Source organism: Benincasa hispida, chromosome 11 (assembly GCF_027475165.1).
Source record: "Benincasa hispida cultivar pf3 chromosome 11, pf3_genome.v1.1, whole genome shotgun sequence".
In the NCBI taxonomy this organism is placed as follows: Eukaryota; Viridiplantae; Streptophyta; class Magnoliopsida; order Cucurbitales; family Cucurbitaceae; genus Benincasa; species Benincasa hispida.
The window spans coordinates 57,037,166-57,062,535 of NC_143488.1; the positions used below are offsets into that span (position 1 = coordinate 57,037,166).

Here is a 25,370-nt window from a genome sequence, read left to right on the forward strand (position 1 = left end):
TGGGGCAAGGGGATTTATGGCTGAAGGGAGAAAAAAGGGAGACATAGGCTTTCATGTTAAGAAATAGTTGAGGGCAATTTAGTAATTACGACGAAATCAATTGTAGGATTTTAGTAAAATGACATATAATAGTTAAATACAATGATAATAACATATATTATTTTTCATAGATTTTTTAACCCCTTTAATAAACGATAATATATTTTTTTAAAAAGGTTTTTAACGTATTTAATAAATGTATTATATTTTTTTTAAAAAAAATTGTAACCTTTGATAAAATAGATATGTTTCAAATGTTAATCAATTACATTTGATAAATGATAACAACATACATTTCAAAGGATTTTAATTCCTTTGATTAATATAATATTTTTTTCGAAGGTTTTCAATAAGCTTCCCTAAAAGTAGATATTTTCAAAGACTTTTCAAACTCTTTCGATAAAGGATAATATATTTTTCAATAAATATAATATCTTTTTCAAAGATTTCAGTAATCTTCAATAAAGAGTAGATATTTTTCAAAAATACTATCGTTCGATAAACATAATATCTTTTTCAAAGGTTTACAATAACCTTGGATAAAAAGTAGATATTTTTCAAAGATTTTTTAAAAACCTTTGATGAAAGATAATATATTTTTCAAAGAATTTTAATATCTTTCGATAAATATAATATTTTTTTCAAAATTTTTCAATAACTTTCGATAAAGACTATAATTTTCAAAGGGTTTTTGAGTTCTTTGATAAACATAATATTTTTTTCAAAGGTTTCAATAACCTTCAATAAACATAGATAATTTTCAAAAGGTTTTTTTAATGTCCTCCAAAGGTTTTCAATAACCTTCGATAAACCGTAAATATTTTTTAAAGGCTTTTAAATCCCTCCAATTAATATAACATTTTCCAAAGATTTTTTATAACCTTCGTTAAAAGAGGGTCGAAATAGGTTTTTTTTTTTTTTTTTTTTTTTTTTTTTTTTTTTTTTTTTTTTTTTTTTTTTTTTTTTTTTTTTGTAGTGAACCTCTTTAATTATCTAACAGACAGAGTAAATTAGCATTTCTAAACTTGGCCCTTGTGTTTTCCCAAGACAGAGTTTATATAAAATGGATCAAAACATAGCCAATGTAGCCACTATTTTCAATCTTTTATGAGTTTTTCTAGAATAAAATTTTCATAAAGATCATTTGGGAAACAAGTTTTGTTTTGGTTTGATATTTGTGCACTAGCCACTCTTTTTTTGGTTGCTCGAGCATGTGGTAGTCATCTTTTGCTCTAATATTTTTTTTCCTACTGATGGTGAACAAAAACTTCACTTGTAGAATTATTTGGGAAGTGAAAGGTGTTCATATGGATCAGATAGCTCAAGATATAAGACTTGATCTTCAATTGATAGATCTAAACTCCTCTTTTTTATGTCTAAATCTAACTCTTTCTATCAAGATTAAAGTTTCCAAATGAACGTTTATCTTCTTTGGCATTTTCCTCATGGTTCAATTGTTCATATAATTATGGATGACTTTAGGATTTATGGTTAATATCCTTATAATGGAACATTTATTTCTTTATATCTTCTGAAGAGTCTAATCTAAAGCTTGTTCTATATCTCCCTACCTTTATGTGCAAAGAACATCATACTATTTTGAATGTGAGGCCTAATGCAAATGTTGCTACCTTTTATTAGGTATCCTATGAGTAATTTAGAATTCTTTAGAAAATTTGTTTTCACAAGATCAAATGTTGTTCCCTTTTGTTTGGTATTTTGTGGGTAGCTTTAGTATGTGAGAAATGAGAAATGAAAATTTATTTGAATTTGTTTAGTATGAATGTTGGTTTCCTCAGTCATATTGGTATGATTAAGTATTTGTCCGATGAGCTATTTGAATTTTAGCCAAGTAATTGAATTGCTTAGATCAATTCTCTAGCTCTTAATTGTTGCCATGTTTGAATTCAACAACTAAGGTTTTGAGGTATGGTGGATCAACTTTTCTCTGTTTGTTGAATTTTTCATTGGATATGAAGTGTTGGTGCGGTTTCCTCCTTTCAAGATCTCCAAACCTCTATGTTTAAATGAAATGCTTTATTTTTATAGTATCATTTTAATTTAAACTCTTAGCACTGCAAAGATTTTAGTTCGTATGCTCGAGGAAGGACCATTATGTACTGGTGGTCTCTTCGTTTAAAGAGTCTTGGTGGTTTGATTTATACTTTTTTGTTGGATATTTTTCATATTTTTGTGATTTGCTTTGCTAAGAGAGTTTCATGGAGTAAAAAGAATTGCTTTTTAATAATATGTTTTGGTTTTGATTGATATTGAAAATGTTTCATTTTCAATTCAAGCATGTATCTTGTTGTATTACCTAAGTTGATTTTGACCGTCTTGAGACAAGCAAGAACTAGTTTCAAGTATTTGTCATTTTATTTTTTATAGAGAATGAATCAATTGGAACTTGAAATTGTAGTTAATGCACTTAATGTAGGTTATTTTCCATTCATGACTTTTTTTTTTTATCCAATTTAATCTTTATAATCTCTAGACTTCATTTTTTTAGATGTTAAAAGCTTTGTTGATGGATGAATCACGTTCCATAAGAAGAAGTTATATGCGGAGTTGAGCAAACGACTTATTCAAACCCATGAAAAAACACATTGAGAATCTGGTAATAATTCATCAGATCCTTGACTCCTCCATAGCTACATTTTCCACAAGTGCACGATGGATGATATGAGGCTAATTCACGGTATAGAGTTTTCAATCGAATGAGTAAGTAGTCATTGACTGTTGATCTTGCACAATATTCGATAAATCTTGTCGTAATTTGAAAGATGCGAGGACAATTCTTCCTTTGGTATCATTCTTGAAGCTCTTTCTAGATGACTTGAGCGTTGTCAAAGTAAAGAACACTTACATAAATTTCGTTAGAGATTGAGTTGAAGATCTAGGCTATAACTACGTGATTGTACATGATCCAAGAATGAATATTAGGATAATTCGAATCAGGCTTAGAAATTGTTCCATAAAAAAATCCAATCTTGTTCTTGACAGTAAGGGCTATGACCATGGATCGACTCCAGGAGACGTAATTGATTTCGGTAAAGAGATATGAAACCAAAACAAGACTTGTATTGTCGGTATGGTAAAGATAAAATGGATCCATGTAGTTGCTCACAAGAGATTATGATGAAGAAGATGAAGCAGTGACGAACGAAGAGGTAGGGTTGACTGGATCTTTGTTTGCCTTTGATGAAGAAAAAGAATCGAGCTCGGAAAAATCAGAGGCCCAAATTTTGCTCTAATACCATATTAGTTTAGTGAAAGTAAATAAACTTGGAACTGAATTATTTTAAAAAAACATCCCTAAACTTTACACTTTATGTCAAAAATATCCCTGAAGTTTCAAAAGTTTAAAAAATATCTTTAAACTTTCAAAAGGAATTAAAAAAATATATATCATTGCTTTTAGTTTTGGATAGAAACAATTCAAGTTTTGTTTAAAAAATACCCCTGAACTTTCAAAACGTTTGAAAAATACCCTTAACTTAATAAAAGTTCAAAAATACCTCCACCTTTAGTATTCGAACAAAAATCGTCGTGACAAAAGTGACTTTAAAGATAGAAAAAAATTTAAAAAATGCTCCTATGATCAATTTGTTTGAAATTTTCTTAAATTTGAAAAGAATTAATTTTAAAATAAATTATAAGATACCCTCATTTCTTTCATATAGGTACTCTCATATTTCTTTTAATTTTTCAATTTTTAACTTACACGAATTTTCTAAACCAAAATTTAAGTCAAAACATAAAATACCACAAAATTTCACAAAATTCCAAAATCAAAATCAAAATTCCAAAATCAAAATCTTCTCTTAAACATACAAAAACGATAAAAAGTCAAATAAAAAAGTATTTGACTATTTGGAAGTGCAAATTGGAATGAGTATCTCTTCGTGCGCGTGTATTAAATGGAGAGCATTGTAGCGCCATAGGGCAGGACTACAACGCTCTCCTAGCAAAAGTGGCAGAGGGCACAAGTGTTGTAGCACTTGCGTAATGTCGTGCCTCCCCTTGCTCAATTTCACTGTTTTGTGTCGCGTTACTTGCTAATTGCTCCATTTAAGTCCGAGTTACATTCGGAACGTCCCGATGGCTTCTTTTGCTCGATAACCTATCTAAGAACTAAAATAAATATTAAATTCCTAAGAACCAACATCATTTAAGCTAATACTTTTTTTATTTGACTATTTATCGTTTTGGTATGTTTCAATAGGAGATTTTGATTTTGGAATTTTGTGGTATCTTATGTTTTAACTTAAAATGTTGGTTTTTATTTTGGTTGTTAAGAAATTTGGTGTAAGCTAAGAATTGGAAAATTAAGAGAAATATGAGTGTGCCTATATGAAAAGAAATGAATATATTTATATAAATTACTTTAAAATTGGTTCTTTTCGAACTTAAGAAAACTTCAAACAAGTTCATCAGTAGGAGCATTTTTTAATCATTTTTATTTTTAAAGTCATTTTTTTTTTGTCACGAAGAATTAACAATTTTTGTTCAAATACTGACGATGGAGGTATTTTTTAATTTTTATTAAGTTAAGAGTATTTTTGAAACGTTTTGAAAGTTCAAAGGTATTTTTGAAATAAAACTTTAACAGTTTTCATCCGAAACTAATGGCAATGGTATTTTTTTAACTCTTTTTAAAAGTTTAAGGGTAATTTTGAAACTTTTAAAATTACAGGACATTTTTCACACAAAATGTAAAGTTCATGAATATTTTTTTTATAATTTAACCTTATTACTATATAAATAGGTCAAAAGAATACAAAAGGAAAGTAGGAGTGTTCGTAGATTGGATTGGATTGGGTTGAAGGACTTTTTAAACCCAACCCAATTGTTCGGGTTGTAAATTTTTTCAACTCAAATAACCCTCATTAAAAAATGAACTCAACCAACCCAACCATGAAATATTTGGGTTGAGTTGGTTCGGTTTATTCAGGTCATTTATTTAATTTTTTTATAAAAGGAAGTAAAATGTTAATAGGTAAAAATTCGATTTAACTATTTTCATATATGAATTAAGATTAACAACTTAATTTCAATTTATACAAATGTATAATTTTTTTCAAAGTGCAAAAAAAACAACAATTTTTAAGAGTTGTTGAAGAATAAATTATATAAGAAACTGATAAAATTAAAAAAAAAACTAAAATAAATATATGTATATCTAATTGTACATAAGAAAAAAAGCAAATTACATTCTAAAGTTGATAATAAGTTTGGGTTGGTTCGGGTTGGTTTTGGTTATTTTAGGTGACTCATGAACCAACCTAACCCATGAAATTTTCATTTATTTGAACCAAACTCAACCCAAAAGAATTCATAATCCAATCCAAACCGAACGGTTGGATTGGGTTGATCGATTTTTTCGGGTCATCAGATTTTTTGAACACTTTGTAGAAAGTACAATTTAATACAGACGAAAATACAAATCTACCCTCAATGGAAAAATACAAAAATATCCCAAACAGAAACAAGTTGTGGTTTTACGCAATAGAAGCATTCAATGGATTCATTTATTAGGATAATGTGTGTGGTTTGAAAACGAGACAAATTTGGTGTTAGTTGAGCTTAATTTCATAGTTATAACGCCAACTAAAACTCACTACCCAGCATCTGTTTCCAGAAAAAATTGATGCGTTTGATTAAGTTGTTGATGGTGTTAATTAAAAATATCAATCCAAAATTAAATGAAAAAAATGACTCTCGATTATGATAGCTCGTGACCATGTGACACGTAATAAAAATAAAAATAAACCAAAATAAAGACATAAGTGAAATGTCTATAATTAATGAGTTTAATTTAATGACGTGGTGGGTTTTGCAAGTTGAAGTGACCAAATACAAGAACTTCTTCCTTCTTTTTTTTCTTCGTTTTTGTTTTGCACTAATCGCTGTTCATGGCGCCCGATGTCCTTGTGTGTTTGAAATAAGTATTTAATTGAAAAAATGGGTCATTTTAAAAGAAATATAAATATTTGATAATGAGCTTTTTAATCTATTTTAATAGGTTTTTATCAAAAGTGTTTGAATATAAATAATTTTTTTAAAAAACATTTTTCTCAAATCAGTTCCAAAGGGGGATAATTAAAAGGATATTATTCTTTTAGAAACTATTTAAGAAAATATTTAGAACAATATCCTTTTAATTTTCCCCCTTAGGTCGAATTTTCAACCCTCGATCTTCCCCTTTCGCTTTACATTTGCACGTCGAACTTTGAACTCTTAACTTTGTCCTAATATTATTATTGAGTCTGTTTAATTATCATTCTGGAGATCTTCCTTATAATTAGTTGATGTGGAGAGAACGAAAGACCTTCTTCGTTCCGGAGACCTTTCTCATAACATTCATAATTATTTGATGTGTTAAAAATAATTTTGTATTGGGAGAGAACGAAAGAGAGAAGAGTAAGAGAGAGAACGAGATTATGGGAGCGAGATTTTGAAAGAGAGCGAGATTTTAATAGGGAAAAATAACATTTGAGTTTTAATTAAGTTTCGCTGTTTTTATCACTTTTAAAATTAAATTTAAAATTTCACTTCTAATAATTTTTAATTAATTAATAGAAATCAATATCAATTATTGAAAATAAGTATTTAATAAAAAATTAAGATTAAAAGGGTAAAATCTTGAAATCCAGGGATTAAATAAAACAAAACTCAAATCTCAAATCTCAAAGGTAAAATTATAACATTTTGAAATTTAGAGATTAAATTGAAACAAAAATCAAAACTTAAAACCAAATAGTAGCATTTAAAACTTAAGAACCAAATAGAAACTAGAGTCAAAACTTAGGATAAAAAAACATATTATTCCCTATTTAATATTAAGGGGAAGAATGAGTAGAAATGATTTGAAAGTTAATTGTTATAGTTTATCAAATACTTTTTTATCTATAATCTTCTTTTAGTAACAATTTAATCTTAAAAAACATTTCTAACAAATTATTTTTTATAAATATATTTAATCCATGAATTTTAACATGAAAACAATTAGGTAAAAGAAAAATATTTAGCTACATTCCAAATATTACATATCTTTGTGCATTCTATCAAATTGTCCAATTATAATTTATCAAAATTGGTCTCTTTTTTTTATTTTTTAATTATTTTTATTTTGAAGTGTGGTAAGAAGAGAACATAAAATGGTGATGCGAGATCTACCTTGGTAAATTTGACAATAATTCAATGAGAAGTAAACAAAATCCTTGAAAGTGGCGCATTGGGGCTTATAAAGAGAGGGCTTGTTTGTGTTTCGGCTATCATTGTTTTTTAATCTCATTTTTTACCAGTCAGAAAGTATTAAAATGATAAGAGTCAGGAAAAATATATATATAAAAAAAAAAACGGATAGAAGAGTAATATGTGGGGGAAAAGACGAGAGATGTTAGAGAATATGTGCACAGTTAGAAGAAGAGGAAACTAAGAGGAAATAGATTATTAAATTCATAATGATATTGGGAATTCGCAATGAGAAGAGTCATTGGAATCACATACACACAATAGTAGTAGAAAGCAGAAGTAGAGAAAAAGAAGATGAAGGTGGGCATCGGAAATAATGAAGAAAGTAGCCATGCCCTTTATTCACTCTGCTATTAATTATGGTGTGGGAATTAAAGCTACCTAAAGCTACCACTAGTAATATAATGAGTAATATTTTGTAGTAGTAGGCGTAGGCGGTGGATGATTATGATCCTCAGTTCACCCTGCAACCAAAATTGGGCGATGAAATTTAAATTAGAAAAGCAGTAGAAGTAATGATATTAATAAAAATAATATGGATAGGGAGGAAAGGGATAATAGATATACTTGGTGCAGTCGGTGTTGGGGCTGATCTTGTAAGGAATGCTCACGCCGCACTTGCTGGGAAGGCCAGCGGCGGCGCCAACGTCGATGCCTCGGATGCTATTGGCAGCATTCTTCAAGCAATAGCAAGCGGCGCGGCGATCGGCAGGGGTGGAGGCTTGGCTCTTGAGATTCCTAACCCCGTTGCAACATGCTGGTGGGGGTATTCCTGTTGGGGCTTTCAAATATCCGATGCAAGGCCCCACTGCCCCAGCCACTGCCCCGCACGAAATAGCAGCTTCACTCACCACCATACACATCATCACAACCCCCACAATCATCATAACCTTCATGCTCCTCTCCATCTCCATTTCTTTCGTCAATTTTCTTTTCTTCTCAAACTCACTCACTCACTCAATTCCTTTTCTATTTGCTTTTCTTGCTCTCTCTCTCTCAACTGCCTGTGGATGAAACGCCCCTGGTTCGGGTGTTTATATAGCCACCCCCATTCATCACACTGCATATATCCCATCCCATGCATTTATGACGCAACCCGGACTAGGGGTTGGTGGTAGTTGAGTCAGTCTTCACTCCACTCCACACTGGACCCATCCTCTTCCCCTTCCCTTCCCATTATAATTACTTTTCCATTTTCCATCATTTACCCTTCATCTTTCCCTCCCTTCCCCCCATGTTTTTTTTTTTTTATTTTCTATTTTTAATTAAGAGTATTTTATGCTCATTTCATTTGTAGTCAATTTTTACTTAAACCATCAACAATTAAATTAGCAACACTATTGGAGAATGTCGGTTAATTTAGTAGATAGATAGAAAGCTACAAGATTGGTAACATTGGGAAAACATTACAGTATTTCTATTCTACTGTAGCTGGTCCTGAGACGTCCAATAAATGCATATGAATACAGACGGCCTACCTAGCACGAATTCCAAGATTGTGAAGACATGCCCTACCACTCTCACCCAACCACGTGTCACTTGTTTCCTGATGCCCAATTAATGGCTTTTTTTTCTTAATAGAAAAAAGGTTCGTTCAAAATTTGGCATCTCAACAATAGTTGGACGATGGAGTTTTGTTTCTTTTCTCAAGCTTCATTGGGACCTGGGAGCCATTGTAAAGGCAGATAACTTTCCACAGAACAACAGGTTTCTACAAAAATGGTAAATACAATTAATATGCTGCGGAATTGGATCAACAGATCCATGCCCAACTCTTTAACCAGATTCAATAACGCAACTACGAAATAACTCAACTTTTTCCTCATACAATAAAGATTTTTCAATATTGCCCTGCTTAATACCAAATACTCTCTTTTGTCATCCATCTAAATGTAGTAAAGTGTAAGATTTGATTCTCAATTCCATATTTGAAAAAAAAAAAAAAAAAAACCTTTGAATTAAATATAAACAATTGGAACAATAATTTTCAAATAGAAGTTGTGAAATAAACTTGAATTATTTTGAATTTATAAACTTGATGTAAGATTAGTAAATTTAATTTAGTAATTGAGATATTTGAAGATTCAAATCTCAAATTATTTCAGAAATATTTTTAGTTATCAATGGGCAGATGAGTGGATAAAATTATGGCTTACCCAAGGATTGATATACTCGATGATAGGAGGATTGATTAATTGATATCTCTTATATCTTTTATTAATACACATAAGACATAATAAAATTTATATAAGTGTTAAAATTGAGTTCTCAATTTTTTTAGAATGATAAAAATTACTCCCAAATAATAAAAATTGAACCTTCGAATGTTTATAATTTCTATAATTATAGTTTGAGAGTTAAATTCTAACTTTTGTATAAATTAGATAGTTCAATTTTTACCTATGAAAGTTCGAGAATATAATCACACCTATCACCATGATTTAAAAAGGTAATTTTTGGAATGTTTCTTAAAAGTTTATAACTTAGTTTAATTGTAAAATGTAAAATCACCACCTAGAGTGGAGTGGAGGCGACAGGTTTACTGGCAACCGACTTCCGTTCATAGTGTTACATTTAACTCTGGAGATGTCGAACAAGGACAAAAAAAGTAAGTGTACACATGTGGGGTCCATTTAGTAAGAGAGGAAAGAAGTGAAGTAATTTTTTGGTTGATTGAGGTAATTATTGGTGGGCGGTTCGGGTGTTTAATGCGAAGCCCTGATGAGTCAAGGCTTCCACATTGCTCTATCCTCCCTCCTAGGCCATGCCATTGGGATAAATAGTGAGATTTCACCAATTTCCATCAATTCACAATTAATTCGGCATCAATGACTTGGTATGACTATGACTGTGACTGAAACATTTTTGTCAAATAAAATATTAATTGATAATTTATTTATTTAGTTCATTCTACCTAGTTCTTATTTTTGTTTATATGACCATTAATGAATTGAGGTAATATGAATAAATTTTCATATTATCTAGTATTAGAAATTTTCTCGACTATAACTCCAAGAGATCCACCTAAAGATAAGTATGAAAATAATAACATTAACTTTTTCCTTCTACAAATATTAATGTACCAACATTCCACATGAAAGCAACTAATGTCCCATAGATCAGAAAAATGATACAAACGTTACACTTAACCTAGTGGCCTAGTTTCTTTTTAAGTTCAAACATCCAACCAATAATTAACTTTTGCAGCGTACCTCTATCCCCAATAATAATGCACTACCCTTACTCCATTGTAAGTACTAAATACTAACTTTGGACAAATCGGCCTCATTCCCATAAGTTTAACTGATAAAAGCGATGTTGGTGTTGGGCTCTAGAGGAAGGCCTGAAAAAAAAAAAAAACAAATAAAGAAATAGTCTGTCACTACATGAAAAATTAAAAGGATATTGTCCTTTTAGAAACTATTTAGGAAAATATTGCTGTTTTCAAACTATTTGTAAAAATATTGTTGTTTTTTTTTTTTAACAAGTCGAGGGTTCAAAATTCGACCTAGATAGGTCGAATTTTCTTTTCATTTGTAGGTCGAACTTTGAACCCTCGACTTTGTCCTTCTTAACATTATCATTTCGGAGACTTTCCTCTATCAAAATATCATATTTCTAAATTTTCATAAGGTCCCCCTGGAATTCCTTCCAAAATTTGTTGAATAATTTTTACGGATTCTGTCATCTCAGCAAGTCTAACTAAATAACGAGCTAATGAATCTCCTTCTTTTTGCTACTGAACTTCTCAATCAAATTTGTCATAACACTCATAATTATTTGATGTGTTAAAAATAATTTTGTATTGGTAGAGAACAAGAGAGGAAGAGTAAGAGAGAGAGCAAGATTTTGAGAGAGTGTGAGAGTTTGAGAGAGCGAGATTATGAGAGAGCAAGAGTTTGAGAAATCAAGATTTTGAGAGCGAAAGTGAGAGCGGGAGCGGGATAGCGAGATTTTGATAGAGAGCAAGAGTATCCGTACAAATTTCCTTTTTTTATTCTTTTTTAATAATACACATTCTTTCTTTCTTCCTTTCTTTCTTTTTTTTTTTTTTTAATTTTCCATTTTATAAAAACAATTTCTAAAAATATTTTATTATTTTATTTAAACTCTAAAAAGAATAAATTAAAAAAATATATCTCATAAAAATAAAAAAAAATGTAAATTAAATATCTCATTTATATAAAAATAATTACAAAAATCAATGTGTCCCACAAGACGGACGTTGTCGATTTCGAGCTGGTTGTCGTCGTCGACTTTGAACTTGAGGTTGCTCGGATTCTTCTTGATGTTGCTCTGGTACTTCTGCAAGCGCTTCATAATATAAATATTCATTATGCTCTCCACGACCCCGACCATGTCCATGCACGTATGAAGACGAAGACCAGCCTCTGAGTCATAATGTCTTGAACCAAATGCTGACATCATCATCATCGGACTAACATAATCAGTTTGACTCTACGTCTGCATCATAAGGGGCAACTCTTCCACATTATGTGCAACCTCATTAAACTCATCCTCTTCCCGAACAGGCCTCTACGTCTAGAAGCTAGTGGAGGGACAATAGGTATATCATACATATAATATATTTCCTCCATATAGCTTTGGTTGTCACTACATATAGCAAGAACCTAGTTCGGATCATTCGCAACCTCATGGAGTCTACAATTGTTCGATCTCTATGAATTATAAAACAATTAGACAATATTAAAAATAAATTAAAATTAAAAATAATTAGATAATATTCATTTACCATATGACCCACAGCTGCTCCCATATGAGTGACGTAGCGCCTTGTGATATTATTATATCAATGAATATATTATGGAGTGACATCTGTGTCAAACTGTTTAAGAGAAACCCCCACTGCAATAAACCTTGCACGATAATGTCATTGCACTACCAAATGTGCAACTTTTTCGGACCAATCTCCAGTCCTTAGGTCAATATCATGCAGTACGGGTTCAGTATTACAAGGCGATGGGACATTCTACTGAAAACTGAATTGTCTCATCAAGAAGATGTCACTCACCAATGTGAAAACATATGAGAGGACTCATAGTCTGGCATATATTTTGACCATTCGTACAAAAAGTAGGCAAAGTATGCATAATAATTTTGTACGGCTCCCAAATAACCTAAAACACAAAATATTATATTAGAGAATATTAAAGACAAATACAATAAAAATGTGTATAAAATAAGCAATTAGGTTTAGTGTAATGTACCCGTTCAAGTTGAAGCAGATCAAACATGTATCTATACTGGCTGACTACATGTGTGGCTATTCTAGTCACACAAAATTTGTCTCTCTCCCTAAATTTTTAAATTGATAATTTAGAATTTAAAATAACTAGATTAGTGATATAAAAATTAAATTGAATTAAAACAACATACCGAGAACCGTAGGCTCGTCCAACTAACTGAGCGTCATTAACATGTTGTAGCTGTGGAGCCATTGTTGGAAATCGCACCCAAGCCCATAGTTGCAAAAGTATGAGAGGCCTAGCTATCTCTCGAACCTCAGGTCTTGTTGCTTCCCATAGTTGTCTATACAGCCATGCCAAGCATGCTCCAGCTCACGAATACCGCCCCACATCATGGAGGTTAGCTAACAGTGGCAGGAACATCAAGTGAACAAAATGACTTGATTTATCTGAAAACAGACTTCCACCCATCATTTGTAGTATATATGCTCGCACATATCTTATGACGGTTTCCTCATCATTTGTGAGCTCACGAAATTGTGTTCCTAACCATATTAAACTTAACATCGATCCTTTAATCTTGTACAACTTAATTACAATTTAATTAGAAGAATAATGTACAACTTAATTAGACGAATAATGTACAACTTAATTAGACGAATAATGTACAACTTAATTAGAAGAACAATGTACAACTTAATTAAAATAATATTGTACAGGCTAATTAAAAGAATAATGTACAACTTTATAATAAAAAAAATTGAATATACAATAAATTTATTTACTTTCTATATATATATATATATGACCAATGAGAAAAAAAACTAATAATCATTAATGAAAAAATAACAACAATAACAGAATTTTGAATTGTAAGAGAGCGAGATTCTGAGCGATATTGTAAGAGAGAACGAGATAGATGTTCAGAGAGGGCGAGATTGTAAGAGAGAGCGAGATTGTAGGAGAGAGCGAGATCTCTTTGAATTGTAAGAGAGAGCGAGATTGAGAGTGAGATTGTAAGAGAGAGAGATTGTAAGAGAGAGCGAGATTGAAAGCGAGATTGTAGAAGAGAGCGAGATAGTCTTCACTTTATTTATAAAGTGTCTTCCAAGCGATGCTCACGAAATTCAGCCCACATTTCTAGCGAGATTTCCTTCTATAGTGAGATCTCCATCACAAAATTAGGAGATTTCCTTCTAGAGCGAGATCCTCAAGCATTTCTTTAACAAACTGTCTTCCTAGCGATGCTCACGAGATTTAGCCCACAGTTCTAGCGAGATTCCCTTCTAGAACGAGATCCCTATCACAAAATTAGCGAGATTTCCTTCTAGCGAGATCATCATCACAAAATTAGTTTCACCCACTTATCTTCCTTGTCGAGGGTTGAAGTTTTGACTTATGTATGTCAAAACTTCCTCATCACATATTGTTTTCAAGTTTTTCTTTGTTTGTCGAGTTCTCAACGTTCGACCTCTACATTAGTCGAATTCTCAACCCTCGACTTCTAGTCTTGAACTTTCAAAACAACAATATTTCTAAGTTTCAAAATAACAATATTTTTCTAATAAATTTTGAAAACGACAATATTAATATTAAAGGTCCATCACTACAGCAGTGGCTGAGCCCCACGAACTGACTGAAAAATATATCAGAAATGGCGAAATTGGGCCTAATTCATGATGGTCCATCCTTTTTTTCCCTACTTCAGAAGGGTCCCCAGGAGCCCTGTGCAGTATGGAGGACTATGCAAACAGTAACAAACATACAAACTCACAAACTCCGTAAACAATAAACAGTGTGGTCAACTAAAACTGTACCCAAAAATCCACCCGTGGATATGAACATTAACATGATGGAGTGCCCTCAGCTCGTACCCTGCAGAACCCTTGAGCCATTGAATTTAAACGTGACTAGATCCAGCTTTCTTACAAACTCCATAATCAATCATCTCGTTTCTCAGTCGCTCCACATCATCCCACCGCTCTTCTTCGGCGTAGATGTTTGACAAAAGTACATAATCCCCATCCTTCCCTGGCTCCAACTCTGCAAGTTTGCGGAACGATTCCTCGCCCAATTCTACATGCCTGTGTACCCTACAACCACCCAACAACGTTCTCCATAGAATAGAGCATGAACTGAAAGGGCAAGTTTTTATCATAACGTAGGCTTCTTGCAAAAAACCCCATCTGCTAAGAAGGTCAATCATGCAACCATAGTGCTTTAAATCCGGCGTTATCTTGTATTTGGTAATCATCAGATTAAAAAAATGGCGTCCTTCTGCCACCAGACCCTTGTGACTACAGGCAATCAGAAGAGCAATGAAAGTTATCCGATTGGGTTTTTGATAATCGTGCTCCGCCTTCATGGAATCAAACATCTCCAAGGCTCTCTCACAGTGACCATGAACTGCCAAACCCATAATCATCGCATTCCAACAACTTACAGGCTTCATCTCCATTTCATTGAATACCTCCAAAGCTAAGTGCAGTTCCCCACATTTAGCGTACATATCTACTATGGCATTACCTAAATATCCTTTAATTCTGTAATGCTTCTCTTTCAAGGACTCGTGGATTTTCTTCCCCATCTCCAATGCACCCATTTCAGCACAAGCGCCCAATATAGAAATAAACGTTACTTCGGTTGCTCGAATGTTCGACTGTTTCATGCTATGGAAGAGCTCCAGAGCTCTCTTATAATCTTTGACCTTCACATACCCGGCAATAATAGAATTCCATGATACAACGTCCCTCTCAGGCATTTCTTCAAACACTTTCCGTGCTGCTACAAGATCATTCAACCTAATATATCGTGCCAACACGGTATTCCAAGATATTACATTTGTCTGAGGCATCAATTCAAGAAGAACATCCGCTGACTTATAGTCATGAACTCGATTATAAGCCGACACCATAATGTTCCAGGAAACAGCACTTCTCATAGTCATTTCATCGAAAATCAAACGAGCAAACACTACCAAACCACATGCAGAATACATTAGAAGCAATGAATTTTGAACGTGGTGATCTTGATCAAGCCCCAATTTCAGGACGCGGGAATGAATTTCAGCACCCTTGCGAGAAATGATATCATGCCCAAAACATTGGTCGTCCTTTTCAGTGCATTTGATAGCTCTTGCGCAAACCTTGAGCACAAAATTGTAGGTGAAATGATCAGAATGAACATCCATTCGTTGCATATGGTTGTAAATAAGCAAAGCTTTAACGGGAAAAACACTGTTGGAATAGGCTCTAATCATGGTGTTACAAATGAAAGAATCGTCCATGGAAGTCTCTTGGAAAAGAGCATGAGAATGAGGGAGACTTCCAGATGGAGAAAGAGATGAGAATGCAATTAGCTTCGTCATAATAGTAATGTGATTACAGAGACCGGTTTTGACGATAAAAGCTTGAGCCTGTTCCAGTTCTTTCATGGAAGAGAGACGGTGAAGCTTGGGAATTATGTAGGAAGTGGCACCTTTCAGACGCATATTCCATCTTCGTGAAGGAAGGCAGATGGCTTAAAGCATCGGGCGGACTGGTTGCTTTTGTAATGGACCCTCAAGGGCTCAGGCAAATTTGAAACGACACCAGATTGCATTGTATCCGTAAATTAACCGAACATGGGCCTTACTATTGTTATTATTATTATTCCCTTTTTTGAAATCCCTTTAACACATGAATTGTTTGAGAAGGTTTTTCTTTCTCCCCTTCTCGACATTTCAGGTATCACAAATATTGCTCTGAAAGGTGTAATCAACTTTTATGGTCGACATCTGAAAAATTGCATATTTCGGTACATCAGACGGCATCACCATCTCACGTTTTCAATTGTGGTTTATGTATTATGATATCCTCAATCTCGAAAATGATATTAGGTCGATAGATTTCTAAAGAAAAGTCTTCTTTTTTTCCTTCCTGAGTAAATGTTAATATGAGAGTAAAAAGTCACAAAGTCTATGTACCCGCCTTTACAACCCAAATCAACTAAACAATTCTGGAAGTTCTCTTTCTCGTTTATTATTTGGTCAACAGGTTCCCCCGTTGACATCCTCTCTTTTCCATAGCCTTTCCTATTTCTTATCACCCTCTTCATCCGGGTAGGTCAAAATATATATTTATACACTACACAGGCATGTCTTTTTCTCCATGTGGAAAAGAGAACAAGCTATTAAAAAATTATACCCCTTATTGCGAGTTCTTGGCCCTCTTGGCAGCAAACAGTTGGCGAAGGAATCCAAACTTTCCTCTTGCACGAGCAGAGAACTCGGTAATAGCACCATTGCTAGTTGTTGCTGTCTCTGTTGTGTCAGATTTTGGTGAAGATGGTGAAGATTGTGAAGGAGGTGGAAGTGTAAATAGATAAGCATTAAGCATGCGGATGATCTGGCTGAAGCTGGGCCTCATGTTAGGATCTTCAACCCAACACGACTGAACTATAAATGCTAAATCGGGAGGTATGTCGCCTGGAATATTAGGTCTCTCTTGCTGCATTATCGGACCACAGGATCAAATGGTTAGATATTTTGGAAAAGTAACACATAATACGACTGAAGAAAATGTTTCTGAAATGATGAGGTCAAAAAAGCACATGTTCCTTTTCTTTTTTTGATTGGAGTAGTCGGGAATCTGTGCCCATAATGTTGCATTATATGCCATAATAATCAAAGTAAACAAAATGGATAGAAACGCAAGCTTTTGGCACCTTGAAAGCAGCAGCATATGCAGCTTGCAAATTGGACATCCCTTCAAACGGCATTCGGTTGGTCAAGAGCTCCCATAAGACAATTCCAAAGCTGTATACGTCGACTTTGTTGTTGTAATGCTTTTTCTCTCCCTGGCGTAATGTCACAGTGCTATACAACTGCAAAGACAGACACAATGGCCAATAAAATTTCACCTCCCAGAAAGCAACTAGGCAAGAGAAGCTGCATTCACAAGCCAATCAACAATAAAGTAATCCTCAGAAAACATCTCAATAAGCCATTTAACATCAAGATTATACTTTACATTGAATATAAGGCACCATGGATTTGGAGAAGAGAGACATGCTACTTCAAAGATACAAAAAATTCTTACCAACTATTAAAATGCTTACCAGTAACAAATCTCTGAGATGCCAATAATTTGACCTTTATAAACATACAAGTTAACAGTGCCATTCCATGAGTATTAATGCAGCACAACGTAGTACATTTTACTTGTTAGACAAATTAAATTGGCATGCGAATTGTTCATGAAAATGAAAGGGTAAAAATGGTACGCTCAAAGAGGTTAAAGAAGAACACCTCAGGAGCCATCCAGCGGTAAGTCCCAGTTTCTGCAGTCATCATCTCAGTCACAGATTCTTCTCTAGCAAGTCCAAAGTCTGCAAGCTTCACAGACCTTTGATTTGCAGTAAGCAACAAGTTATCTACATTGCAAGTCCTTTATTGATGTAAGTAATGGGCCATGTACACAAAACCTATTCATTCTAATTTGGAAGAGTCATGCTTAATATTACTAGTTACATGTTCAGACCAGACCCCAGTAAAACAACATATAATTGAAACATGAAAATCCCCGTTTGGAAACAATGATAAATTACACCCAAATAAATTAAAAAGTACATACCATGAGGCAGTAGTAGCCCAATAAATTAAAATAAGGCAACATGAGATATAATCCTATTTTTAACATGCATGCCACGGAAAAAGCACATATTCCTCAAAATTCACACTTCAGCACCAAATCAATTATCAAATAGAAAATCCATTAATTTAAGAAACAAAAAATAAATTAAAGAAGGAGATGGAGCAAGATGATTGAGAAATCCAAATATCATCCCTACACCAAAGTTGAACGCAGAGGAGATGATTTAGCAAGTTAGGCCAAATCTACCAGAGAACCTTCGTAAGTTTGCAAGTTATACATCACAGAATATTCTACTACATGTTCTCTAGCTTATAATAGCAAAGTAGACTTGACTGAGGATACCAGGTTTCAGATCTCTATGTATAATCCCATTTGCATGTAGACAATCCATAGCACGAGCAACATCCAAAGCAAAGTTAATGGCCATCCGAGGGTCCAGCTGTTGCTTACGATTATTCATCAGATACTTCCTGAGTGACATTCCTGGTAATAGCTCTGTGACTATCACCATTAGAGGTTCTTTACAAGCTCCAATAAACTGCAAAGCAAATATCTTGCTATATTTGGTAAAATAGAAATCATTGATTGTGATTACAGAAGGAAGTATAAAACCACTGCTGAAAATATTATATTAATATTTTAAAAGAAAAGGTTTAAAAAATGCAGCCATACTTCAACTTGATTTCCTCACCTTGACAAGATTTTCATGTTTTACTCGGGACATCATATTTACTTCACGGGCAAAACGATTTTCAAGTGCTGCTCTTTCTTCTGGAGTACTACCTCGATGGAGAACTTTAATGGCCACAATTTGGTTCCGGTACCTGCAAAAATAACAAATTAACTTCAATCACTTGACAGAGTCCAGTAGCTTCTCACAAGTATACAACCCTCGTGTACAAGTGGAAAATGCATGCAAGAACTAATTTAGAATAAAAACGGGCTTAATTTTATGACATACATGATCAAGCTCTGGAACAGTTTTGCTAAGGTTATAGAGGATAGAGAAAATAGTAACTTGTTTGCATAATTTGTTCCATAATCGTGGAGACACAACATTTTTATTGTAGGAAGCACATACCACTTTGACTAGAGGCTCAGTGTAAGAGTCAGAAGCCTCTAGTTCTTACCTTTATGTTTCAAACGTTTCCTCAAAATGGCTACTACGTGCAAATTCTAAGAGATGTGTTTATGGAATGGACTTGAATAAAATCATATCAGATACGCAGGTTAGATACATATGAAATTAAACTCAGTAATGACAACAAATTACCTAGATAAGGAAATTGTTAGTGCCACTTCATTATTTCTAAACTATCAGTTTCTTCAAGCCAAGGCTGTAAAGCAACAATGTTTACAGTACTAGCAAAAAGAAAAAAAAAAGGGACAAATGAATCACAATTCACCCTGACCTGCCTTCATAAACTTTGCCGTGAGCACCCTCGCCAATCTTCGATCCAATAAATAGCAATTTTGGGTCAACAAGAAGATTGTCATCAATCGTCAACTGTTGGGCCGTTATGGATCCATTCTGGATGGGTGGTTTCCGTTGAGCCTCGACAGAGTTCCTCAAAACTGGCTGCTCAGTTTCCCTATCATCAACACCTCTATTCTTCTCGTTACAACTCATACTGCAACCTCAAATTAAGCCCGAATTCCTCATACTGATACGTTGTCTACAGAGTAAACCCAAAGATAACATTACTTCAATGATACGAGTCCGTCATTGCGAGTAATTCACATTTCCTGGTTTGCAATCAGTAGAACATCATGAAAACACGAAACTAAATCTCAAGTGTTGTAACCATCGGTAGACCGTTACGTATATGAACCCATTGACAGCAGCAAAAAACTGCTACAACCTCCTTTCCATAAACGAAAAGAAAAACAGTGTTTATAACAAAGAAGCTAAGCTCCCCAACGATGGATTTGGAACAAAACTTTTGGTTTTACCCTTTGGGGGGGAATCAGTAGTTTGAAAGAGTGGAGATAGGTTTGCTTAATTTGAAAGCCTCCTCATCCGGCTAACCTAAGCAAAGAAACCCTAGGAAAAATAAAGAAACAAAATAACTTACAGTTGACGCCAAAAATTGGAAGGAAAGTTTATAGAGGAGAAAAGAAAGCAATAAGAAAAATCCATGGAGGTCGTTATCTAAGTTGGAGTCTGGAACTTGATTCTTATTTCCATAGATGAACAAGCATCTAATCTAAAACACATAAAAGGGGAGAGTGCAGAGGGCAGAGCAAAATAAATAAAAGTAAAGCTTCTGTTTCTCTCACTAAAACTGCCTCTCTCTTTCTCTCTCTAACCACTGAGAAGAAAGAAGCACTCCGCTGCGAGATGGATAATTCCAAGTCTCTGTTCCGACGACAACTTTGGATAATTTTGGAGTGCAATTTTCAAAACCCCCAAAACCCAAAAAAAAAAAAAAAACAAAAACAAAGAAAAGAAAAAGAAAACCTCATCCAATAGAAATTGTACACGTGGAGGGCAGAGATACAAGTCGCATGAGTGGTTTTGACGTTCTCGTTACAATTGCGTTGGGTGGAGTTTAATCGAATATGGACAAACCCATGCTACCGTTCGCTTTCTTTTCATATTATATATATATTTTATTTTATTTTATTTATTGCTTTCTAACCTTCTAATCTCGTGCCGCTCGTGTTCACAAATACCCTTTTCAAAATCCTCCATTGGTGAAAAACTTTAAATAAATGAAAATACAACATTTTGAGAATTTCACATTCTTAAGATTAGAAAGGAAACTTTCCTTTTTATATTTCTACCTTGAGTTATAGGTTAGGGTTCCAAAGGGTATCCATATATTAAAGAGAGTGAAGAGATAGACAAATGTGAGTATGGTGGACTTCCCACACAGTGCATGTGTGTGGATAAGCATATAAAAACAATTCACTGCCCATTTTACTATCTCTCGTTCTTCTTCTCTCTTTATGTTTTTCGAGCAAATTATAGAAAGGATGTGAATTTTTTCGAACGGTTTCCAGTGCAGATCCGTTCGAGTCTGTAACCGTCCATTTTGAACTGCTTGCACAAGGGACAGAGCAGTGAAACGTCTTAAAGAGAGTGAGCTCTGGGACTCAACCTGTAACCAGTTTTTATTTTGCATGTTACTTCTCGACGTTAGTCGTCGTTCAGTCACAACTATTTTTTCTGTACACTAGAGATAGTTGTTCCAACAATGTTAAGACACGTTCATCTGCCTCTATAGTGATGGCAACCCAGAACAATATTATGTCCTCCGACCTAAACCATCCATTCCGATTTGAAGAAGCGAACTTCAAACAGTCGAAGCAGAAGATGTTGTTTTTCCTTGCAGTTAAGAAGTTTACCAACGTCTGTACTACGGAGAAGCTAACTGTCCCGAAGGAAGATCCAAGTGAATAACAAATAAAAGATGCAGCTGATTGAGAAGAAAAATAGTTTATATGCAAAAATTTTATTTTAAGCAGTTTGACTGACAATCTGTATGATTACTACAGTATAATGAAGACAGCAAAAGATGTGTGGGATTCGTGTAGAAAAAAGTACAACATCGAGGAAGCCGGTTCGAAAAAATATGTCGTCAACCGTTATTTGAAGTTTTAAATAACGGATGAAAATTCTGTGGAGGCCCAATCCCATGAATTGCAGAAAATTGCCCACGAAATTATAAGTGAATGTATGCCCCTAAATGAACAATTTCAAGTTGTTGCCATTATTGACAAATTACCTCTATTGTGGAAAAGTTTTAAAAATACCTTGAGGCATAAAACCAAGGAGTTCTCCTTGGAGAGTCTGATCATCCGCTTGAGGATTGAGGAGGAAGTCCGGAAGCAAGACTAAAGGGAGGAGGTAAACATAGCATCGAGGAACCTACCTCAACTGCTGTGATACCTGACCAAAAACAAAAGAGAACAAAGATGGAAGGTCAGACCCTTGGATTCAACAACCAGAACAACCATAAGAAATAGAAATCCCCCTCTGGAGAAATGGTATAGTTTCTCTGCTTTAACTATAACAAACCTGGGCATATGACCAGGAACTGTAGGAACAGGCATCGTTCGACTGAGCAGGCGAACCCGAATAATGAGCCCTTAGTAGCCATGATCACAGAAGTAAATGTGATCTGTGGCTCTGAAGGGTGGTGCATATGTTGGGTTGTATGTCCTAAAAATCGTAGTTTTGTAAACAGTAAACATATATGAGGTTTATTCAGACAAGTGTTGTTGATTGTTTAATAACTCTAAATCCAATGAACTTCGAACCCTTGGCTATTATCACGAATACTTGGACTTTATGTGGAGACATAAACTTGATCAAGTTCAAGTAAAATAGCCTAAATAGTATATAATACTTAGATTATGTTGGGTACCTATTTCTGGAGATACTATTGAAAATGACCCGCTTTATGATTGTTACAAATGTTGTAAAGTGTCATAAACGATGTGATCAGTTCGTTCATGTAAAGACATGTAAGCGGGGGTGTTCTACACGATAAGATTGTGTAAGACAAACCACAAAATAATCACTGTTATGTATTAACACCATTTACTGTTAACACTGATTAATTTCACTTCTTGATGACCTAGATAACTTGATCTGAATTCTGAGTTGTCTATGAACTCCTGTTTATTCGCGATTGTCCTTTGATCTACATAGGTGAGGGTAAGCCCAACGTCGCTGCTCAATATGCCTCCTATTTCAGGGATAAGACCGGGTAGATGGCTGGAGACACAGAATTTGCAATGTGGAATTCACTCCTACCCATTTTAGGGATAGTAGAAAGGTTGTTTCTTTAAGGGCTGATCCCGAGTCTTGAACAAGGGGCTCCATCCTCTCGTTGGTCTGAGAAGGAATGAATTTAGTGATTATGATCCTAAATCAATTGTTCATTAGAGGGACAATGGTACTTAAGGAGAAAAAAATGTAACTCAAAGGTATTTTGGTATTTGACCTAGCTGAGGTTACGAATAACCTATGAAGGATCAACTTGTTGATCACAGTTTTATCAAATGGACACATAATATATCTACAGTGAGGGGAGTGTAACTAGATGCTATAGTGGACAGTCCTGTTTGTTAACGAATGTTGATTAACAGGTTAAATAGTTTGACTGATTAGTCTCGGATCGTTGGTGCCCATGATTTGTAGGTCCATCGGGTATCTTTGCTAGCTCAATACAGACAAAATTAAAGAACTAGCTTAAGTAAGAATTTGAAATGTTCAAATTTGGGTTTTAGGAAAAATTGTATTTGATATGAGATATAATTTACAATTAAATAATTAATTTATTAATTAATTATTTTTTAGAGTGTACTTGATCATTAGCATGAAAGTATTTTTTAAATTTGATTAATATGATTAATCAAATCTAGGTGTCTTAAACAATTTAATATGTGATATTAAATTTATTTATTTTTATTTAATTGAAATTTTTTTATTTAAATAATTTCCAGAATTTGAAAATTGCATTTCATTTTTTTAATAAAAAATTAGTTAGTGGAAAAATCCAATTGTTGGATTTTTCCACTAATTAAATGGGCTTTGAAGTGGTATTTCCCAAGCTTGACACCTAGAGATTACATGCTAGTGGATTTTGAGGTGGAAGACATGCAAAATGGGATTTTGCATGTGTTTTCTCTACAAAAGGTTTTATGTTTTAAATTTGCAAGACTAATGCTTTCTTTACTTTTGACTTTTTTTCTTCCACCACAATTTTTCTTTACTCTTCTTCTTTCTATAGTGAAATTCCTTTATTTACACTAACATAACGGTCCCACAATCATGTTTTTCAACCGGAGAATAGCGGGATTTACCATTGGTGGCGTCGATCGAGCTCGGGAGAGGAAGATTGCGGTGGAGTCTTCAAGGTTGTATTTTCTATCCCTTTTGCATGCTTATTCTTGTTTTTTTATTGCAATTAGAATGTTGTCTATTTTATCTCTTCCGCTATGCATACGTTCTTTATGTTCCATCAAATGGTATCAGAGCATGCTTATAACATTATATTGCATTTTGGTGGGTTTTATTCATGTGATGAATGTTTGGTTAACTAAAGTGGATAAGCAATGGTTTTGGTATTAATTTTCATTTAATTTCTTGTTGAAATTTGTAATTGCTCACATGTATATGAGCTTTAATGTGTGGCAAAGGATCTGTAATTTGCTAGAGTCATTAGAGTCGTTTTTAGATGTAATTGCTCGGTTCCGACAAAGAGGCAACTTCAATTTTGGACAAAATTGGCTCGTAGACCTGAGAGGTTGCTTCCAGACCCAAGAACCCAGCGGTCTGACCTCACTTGATCCTCGGTTGAGTTCCCGTGCACTCGCTTTATTCAGACTCGCGTCCGACCCAGTTCTGTTAGTAGCCCCAAGCGCAGCCTGCCTCGTTGATCCGACCCGCCCGTACGCCCACTTTGCGACCCGGTTCACACCTGTTGGCTGCGACAATGTGCGTTGACCAGTCGGTCCAGATGGATTAGACCGGTCCAATTGACCTGGTTCAGCTAGTTTGACCGATTCAACCTGGTTTTTGGTGTTTTCAAACTGGTTCGAGTGGTTTTTGGTTGCTTGGGTTAGTTCAAAGTGTTTGAAGCCGGTTCGAGGGAGCTACTTGTTGATTTTTGTAATAATTTAGTTGTTTGTTTACTTTTAATGCCAAAATCATCCACTTTAGTGTTGTTTACTTATTATGCATGTGATGTATAATATTGTTTGATTATGTGTGCATAAAGTATACCATATAGTTTTTTTAAAATCCCACCATAGGAAAAGCATGTGACATGTATTTGTTATATGTTATAAGTGTTATAATGTATATAGTATGCATGCTAGGTTTTAATATAAGTGCTATATTAAAGCATGTTTGTTTAAGGAAGCATATTATAGATGAATATTCTAGAGCTATAAATGTTATAATTTATTTTATAAATGTATAACCTAGACTTTAAAAATCTATAACAAAGATAAGATGCATGCCTACCTAGGGTTAACCGGTGTAATTCAATCGCTTTTTTAAGAGTTAGAATAGGTCGATTACTTATAAAACAAGATTTGTTTACTTACTCGGGAAGATTTTGTCTAAGGTTGGGGGTACTTAAGTTGACGGTTTATGGAACACCTCCTACTTGGAGATCAAATTGGCGGCTAAGTCAATAACCCTAGTTTTATGAGCATGCATGAGTGGTGGAAGGTAATAAAATTGGTTTATCACCTAGACATCATAGGTTAATCC

General features: G+C 34.0%; 2 protein-coding genes, 1 long non-coding RNA gene and 1 pseudogene across 4 annotated transcripts; all 4 read right to left on the reverse strand.

Annotated features, from left to right (window-relative positions):
• Nucleotides 1-7,477: 7,477 nt before the first annotated feature.
• Nucleotides 7,478-8,294, reverse strand: LOC120089704 (non-specific lipid-transfer protein 1-like). The gene is made up of 2 exons (XM_039047068.2): nucleotides 7,864-8,294; nucleotides 7,478-7,760 (listed from the first exon to the last, which is right to left on the reverse strand). The coding sequence occupies exons 1-2, from the start codon at nucleotides 8,208-8,210 to the stop codon at nucleotides 7,751-7,753; spliced, it is 357 nt and encodes a 118-aa protein (XP_038902996.1). The 5' UTR covers nucleotides 8,211-8,294; the 3' UTR covers nucleotides 7,478-7,750.
• A 3,557-nt stretch (nucleotides 8,295-11,851) lies between these two features.
• On the reverse strand, nucleotides 11,852-12,907 carry LOC150032765 (uncharacterized). Its single transcript, XR_016524749.1, has 3 exons — nucleotides 12,694-12,907; nucleotides 12,525-12,612; nucleotides 11,852-12,434 (listed from the first exon to the last, which is right to left on the reverse strand). It is a non-coding gene; the product is annotated as an uncharacterized LOC150032765 (long non-coding RNA).
• A 1,128-nt stretch (nucleotides 12,908-14,035) lies between these two features.
• On the reverse strand, nucleotides 14,036-16,307 carry LOC120090484 (pentatricopeptide repeat-containing protein At5g15300 pseudogene; annotated as a pseudogene). The gene has a single exon (XR_016524750.1). The product of XR_016524750.1 is annotated as a pentatricopeptide repeat-containing protein At5g15300 pseudogene (transcript).
• An 82-nt stretch (nucleotides 16,308-16,389) lies between these two features.
• On the reverse strand, nucleotides 16,390-20,570 carry LOC120090485 (Protein kinase superfamily protein). The gene is made up of 6 exons (XM_039048190.2): nucleotides 19,549-20,570; nucleotides 18,828-18,960; nucleotides 18,479-18,674; nucleotides 17,791-17,915; nucleotides 17,208-17,366; nucleotides 16,390-16,990 (listed from the first exon to the last, which is right to left on the reverse strand). The coding sequence occupies exons 1-6, from the start codon at nucleotides 19,764-19,766 to the stop codon at nucleotides 16,691-16,693; spliced, it is 1,131 nt and encodes a 376-aa protein (XP_038904118.1). The 5' UTR covers nucleotides 19,767-20,570; the 3' UTR covers nucleotides 16,390-16,690.
• Nucleotides 20,571-25,370: the final 4,800 nt, after the last annotated feature.